The sequence below is a fragment of the Ctenocephalides felis genome, unplaced genomic scaffold, assembly GCF_003426905.1.
Source record: "Ctenocephalides felis isolate EL2017-DRISC unplaced genomic scaffold, ASM342690v1 CF-g0.4_SCAFFOLD_01170, whole genome shotgun sequence".
In the NCBI taxonomy this organism is placed as follows: domain Eukaryota; kingdom Metazoa; phylum Arthropoda; class Insecta; order Siphonaptera; family Pulicidae; genus Ctenocephalides; species Ctenocephalides felis.
In genome coordinates, this window is record NW_020537324.1 from 71880192 (window position 1) to 71886678 (window position 6487).

General features: G+C 29.7%; 1 protein-coding gene across 1 annotated transcript; it reads left to right on the forward strand.

The window, feature by feature from the left end:
• The first annotated feature begins 3095 nt into the window (after positions 1-3095).
• Positions 3096-6209, forward strand: LOC113367617 (tyrosine-protein phosphatase non-receptor type 14-like). Its single transcript, XM_026609207.1, has 2 exons — positions 3096-4265; positions 6101-6209. Exons 1-2 carry the CDS (start codon positions 3508-3510, stop codon positions 6207-6209), a joined length of 867 nt encoding a protein of 288 aa, XP_026464992.1. The 5' UTR covers positions 3096-3507.
• The last annotated feature ends 278 nt before the right edge of the window (positions 6210-6487 follow it).

The window sequence follows — 6487 nt, forward strand, 5'->3', positions numbered from 1 at the left end:
AATAAACATAAATGTGTCAATATATGTGTGTGCATCACTGATAATTAACTAATATCGAAATATCTTAAAATAAAATTTTTGCAAAATAATCTTTGATTTTTAATATGTGGTTTATGTTATTTTTAAATTTTTTTTTTCAGAACTTCATAAAGAATTATTAGATGCTTTCAGAAAGAATATTGTCAATAATTATTAATTTTGAATTAGTTGAAAAAATACTATAATTACTACAATGCAAAGAGTTATATGGTTTTTGATAAAATATATTTTATCTCTTTGCATTGTAGTATTTTTTCAACCTCTAATTTCAAGTCAATAACTATTATTCTTTTTAAAAGCATCTAATAATTCTTTAGTATATGTGAGATTTAAAACTTTCGTCAGAATTAAAAATAAAATTTGAATTAATTTCGATATACACAGAAAAAATGTTTTTGAAAAAAAAAATTTGAAAAAAAAAATTGAAACAAAATGTTTTTTTCAAAATTACTTATTTTGTTAAAATAAGTAAAAAGTTCTTTGAATCATTCAAATCGGGCGCTTAGTCCTCTCAAAAACTTTTTTGCACCATTTTTTGCACATTTAGCCTGGGTATCTCCAAAACGCTGGACCTGCCTTTGCCAAAAGTTAATTACCACTTCTCCCCATTATTACAAATTGAATGTTGTTTAGATCATTCACATTGGATGCTCCGTTCTCTCGAAACTAGATTTCTATTTTCTCTGCACTCTCTTTGTTCCGTAACTCCGAAATTACAATTTAAAATTACTTATCCAACGCAAAGTTAAAAATTATATCTAAAATAATTTAAAATAAATTGTTTAATTAAAAAAGTAAAATTTTGTCTATTAAAAATGGCGCCTGAACGGATAGGGCGGCAGAAAGCTTAATCCGCCACTGAATGAGTGTAGTAAATTCATTGAAGAATGTGAATCTACTTCTACTGTGAGTATAATGCCATCTAATTATTATTTCTTCTAATTGTTCTAAATATTGATGTTTAACAAATACAGGAATGCGGATATTAAACATTGATTGTAAGTTGCGGATATTAAACAATCAATTGAAAGAATGTAGTGTATATAAAACAATGCGAAATTCAAACTACGAACAATTAATATGGCTTACATATACAAATCATACACCCGTACAGAAGACTTTTATATATAAGAATAAAAAAAGAGTGCGCGCAAGGTTCACACGCGATTGAAGTAAAACTTATTTGCTAGTATACAAAGTAGCAAATTTAAGTTAGGTAAAAATAAATACATCATATAACAGTTTTGAATAATTTTTATTAGTAATATGGTAACACTCGTGATGCACACATTTATCAGTGTCAACCATTATACACATTTATATCATGATAAATTATAAATTATATATTTATATTAGCATTAAAAATATGTATAATATATAAAAACAATAATGTAATTAAAGTCGTACTTCAAATATGACATGATCGGTTTGTCATTGTAATTAGCATTCAGAAATGAACCTTCATTAGAGAAATGAAGTAATTGCTGATTAATAAATTCTATAATATTTGTTCACACAGTGGATTATGTTAAACAACGCCTAAACAAATATTGTTTTCGCAACTTCACTCATCATGTAATGATTGTGTTTGAAGAACTTCATGTTTTTAAAATTAACATACATTCATTGACTGCTTGTATTTTTTTCCTTTTTTCGCTGGCGAAATAATTTCATTTTTTGAACAGCTGTAATATCTGTCTTGCCTAAAAAATATTTTCGATTTCAATAACTTTAAAGATTTATAGAAATTACGAATAATTTCTAATCAATAAACCTACGTTTAGTACAAAATGTTAATTTGTTTTATTATTTTCAAGGAACAGTTTAAAATATTATTTTGATTCGGCATTTATCATTAAATCAAGATTTGTATTACGATGTGACTTTTAAAATGTTTATTTATCTATGCCGATTTCCTTGTTGGTATCGTAGTGCATACAACGTTGATGCCGGTACGCATACGACGACAGATCTCTATTCACATACACGACTACTAATCACAATAGTAGTCGTGACAATAGTAGACCCGTATAGAAATGATATCATCGAGAGCGAATGACGATTCATTGGCACTCGACTCTGCCGTTACGCACTTCCGTTGCATTTATACGGATTTACACCCCAGTCGCGCCTAAAAAAGTTTTTACTTCAAAAATAATTTATAGTTAACTAAATAACAAGAGTTAATATTATTAAGATAAATATTTTATTATAAATAAAGCATATTAACCACTTAACGGTCGAGTTTTTTTTCGTGAAAAGTGATCTAAAAGAGCAGGTTTTTTAATGTGGATTTGAAAAGTTTAATTGATGTAATATGTGTTTCTGATAACATTTTCTTTTTATTTATTTTATTTTTGTTTAAAATTAACAATATATGATATAATACTGATGACCGCTTTGATGGTTTTTGGACTACCTTTATGCTCTATGTATAAACTATTGTGTTATAATATGATAAATAATACGAAATTTTTATTTAATAACTTTTAAATTTTAATAATATCTATTCATCTAAAAAGGATATAACAAATTTTTAAACAAATAAAAAAAATCAAGTAAATCAGTCATTCTCGTGAAAAATTCATGTACTATTTCATGTTATTCACTAATATATCTCAAGGACAAAAAGTATTGCTTATTTAATTATTCATATTTCAATAATAAAAAAAATATTATCATATGATGGATTTCGAAACATTTTTCCACTGCCCGTTTTAAAAAAATAGTTTTGTCAATCTCAGCATATTCGAAGTATTGCTTGACCACCTTTTGACAAAAAAATTTCTGCGTTATATTTTTCAATGTGTTTGAAAAACACGACCCTTGGTAAAATTATTAATTATTGACTCTTTCCACTCGCACATTGCAAATTTTTGCCGTCAACAAACTTTGACAACCACAAAAGTTTGACAATCCGTGGTTCGATAACTTCACTCCTATATCGATATAATTTAGTTCGAATAGTTGCCGCTCTTTATCACTGCAGTCAAGTCAACAGGTTGTTTTGCTCACCTGTACAGTTGTGCAATGTCAATTTCATTCAATTAATTTTACATAAAAACAAGCAAACAGACATTAAATGAACCAGAAACAATAATAAAAATAAAATAAAACCACTATCTACAATGTGCCATAGGAATTATTAGACTAATGTAAAGGAAAAAGTATTAGCACACATTATGGTGCATGTACATTTGACAGATAAGTTAATAGTGGGCGTATAATATTTTGTAAAAGGAAGGAAAATGATACAATGTCGTTTGTAAAAGATTATGGAGAGTATTTGTTAACAAATGTTGAGTGCCAGGCCTATAATTACCACAAGGATAAACGATTACTCTAGCAGAAGAAAATTGTCAGGTATACTAGGTCTATGTGGTAAATATCATGCTTGTATACATTATATTATATTATGGCCCCAAAACTATAACATCAAGACTCACCTCAGTCTAACCTTCAATTACAATGCCTTTTAAATTAAAACTAAAAAAAACCCGTCAATACAATGTTGTATCTAAAAACCTCCTAGTTATCTCCATCGAGCTTTTAGATGGTACAAATGTCGAGTGCACTTTAAGCTCTGAAAGTCTGGGCAAAGAATGCTTCGAACATGTCTGCCAAAGGGCTATGATCAACCAAACACAGTTCTTCGGCTTGCGCTACATCACCAAACAAAACTATCCAAAATGGGTCGACATGGACATGCCTTTAAGAAAACAATTAGAGAAATACGCTTCATCCACAACTTTATATTTGAGAGTCATGTACTATGTTACCTCTGGAGTTTCTTTGATCACGGATGAAATGACTCGGTATCATTATTTCTTGCATCTCAAGAACGATGTGGCCGATGGTAGGATAGTTTGTAATTTTCAGCAAGCTGTACTGTTAGCGAGTTATAGTAAACAGGCTGAGTATGGGAATCATTTGGAAACTAATACAGAACATTTGAAGCCGCTTTTGGCTTGTCCTAAATATATTGTTGAGAATAATTTATTGGAGGCTTTAACGGAAGCTGTGATGAAGCATAGTGCTGTTTTGCAAAATATGTCGCAAGCTTTGGCTGAAGAATATTATATTGCGACTTGTCAGGAGTTGGATGGTTATGGATTGGAGAATTTTATAGCATATGAAGAAAGTAATAAAGAAGTTGTATTGGGGATTTCAGTTTTGGGTATAAGTGTTTCACATGAGGTTGCACAAACGAATACAAAATGGTATAGGTAAGTTTTGGTTAACCATCAATATTTTTTTATTTTATATATAAAATTTCCATGTACGGCTTTACCGTGACCAAATTTTATATGCCTATTCAGTAGGTCTAAGAATCAGCTACTACCTATTTTTCACACCCTTAAGAAATAAGGGATGTTTACTCTAACATTTTCTGTTTAAATTTTAGAACGAATTTTTTTGTTTTTATTTTTTTTAAATGTGGCATTAAACTAGTTGGTATTGGTATTTTGCCTTGAGGCAAATTACATGAACTTCCCGATTTGTGTAAATAATCGACTTAATTCATGATAGATAAGTTAATTTATGAGTAGTTAAAAGTATTCGAAGTGGATTTATTACACATTATTGAAAATCGAACACGTCAACCCGATCGGAGTATTTTTTAAAAGCAAATTTTTAAAAATCAATAATTTTAATAATTGAGCCAGCTTTTGTAGGACTTTAAATGTTTAGTATGCTCATTAAGACCAAGTACTCTATCTTTATACCAGGTAAATCATCTAATTTTAATTTTAACAAACGTCAACAAAACCACTCATTTTCTCAAACTTTGATGAATTTTTAGAATTAAACTACTTGTCGTAAGGCCGTAATATTTCAGTAAGTTCAATAAGACCATGATATATATTGCCCAAAGAGTTCCGTAAAAATCGGTTTAATTTTTTTTTCAACAGTTAATTACAAGAAAACGGCTCGGTCGATTTTCACCTAAAACTAATCAGTATCATTCCTAACTAATATCTTTCGAACAGTTTTTGATTTTTTAAAATCGGTTCGGTAGTATGAGCTTAAATGTGGACGAAAGCTTTAACACTTTTTTTCCAAATTACAAAGAAACGGCTCGACCGATCGTCGTACAAAACTGAGAAACGATAATCCTTATCGAGATACATCCAATGGTTTTTGAATTTCTGAAATCGGTTCAGGCGTTTTTGAGCAAACGTCGATGAAAGTTCGAATTTTGACAAATGCCAAAAAGACCATACTAATTTTTGCAAACTTTGACGAATTTTTAAAGTTAAACGAGTTGTGGTAGGGCCGTAATATTTTAGTATGATCTAGAAGACTATGGTATCTACCGTCAAAAAAATAATCATAAAAATCGACGAAAAAAATTTTTTTAACACCTTATTACAATAAAACGGCCCCGCCGATCTTTACCAAAAACTAATTTTCAAAATCGATTCAGAATGCGGGCTAAAACGTGGACGAAAAACTTTTCACTTTTCTGCCATTTACGAAGAAACGGCTTGGCCGATCGTCGCACAAAACTGACAAACAATAGTCCTCATCGAGATACATCGCCTTTTCTGAGAAAACGATTTACGGCAAAAAATCTGTTCGTGCACACGCACGCCCACACACACATACTTTTTCCAAATTTGGTCTCATTCGATTCAGAATGGCTTGAAACGTCGAGAAAACATAAAATTAGCGAATCGGATTTTTTTATGAAAACATAAACTTCTCCTTCGTGAAGTTAAAAATACATACAACCCTAAATTTTCACTTTTTTATCACCAACCCGTGTTTTTATTCAGTAGGTCTAAGAATCAGCTACTATCTATTTTTCACACCCAAGGATTAAGGGATGTTCACTCTAACATTTTTTGTTTAAATTTTAGAACGAATTTTTGTGTTTTTATTTTTTTTTAATGCGGCATTAAAAAATACATATAACCCTAAATTTTCACTTTTTTCATCACCAACCTTTATTTTTTTTATAGCCATTTTCATTTTTTAGGTTACATTCAGTTATTGAATATTTTTTACATAAATTTAGTTCAGATTTTTTTTTAGTTCAATACTATATTTTTTCCAGGTGGTCGGACATAAGTAACGTTATCAATAACAAGAGAACTTTTACAATAGAGTGTTCAGAAGATGAGAAAATGGTAAACTTTAATTTTAATAATGCCGAATATTGCTAAATATGTTTGGAAAACTGTGCGTTCTGCAACATACGTTTTATATGAAGTATGAACAAAATGGGACTTTTAAAAGTCCGGAGGATATAAGCAGAAATTTATTTGTTAATAGTGTTGAAGTAAGTATATATAGAAATACTCTAGTGGTACCCCGACATACGAGTTTAATTGTTTCGTAACTACTCGTAAGTCGAGATACCATGTATATTGATAAATGTGAATATTCTATTTTTAATGCAATGTTTTTGAATCTGCAGGATTATGTGAGTTCCGAAACTGCT

Excerpts from the sequence above, each read along its gene's own strand:
- LOC113367617 (XM_026609207.1), top strand. The coding sequence starts at position 3,508 with ATGCCTTTTAAATTAAAACTAAAAAAAACCCGTCAATACAATGTTGTA. Across the intron at positions 4,266-6,100 it reads ACGAATACAAAATGGTATAG|GTGGTCGGACATAAGTAACG; the intron begins GTAAGTTTTGGT and ends TATTTTTTCCAG.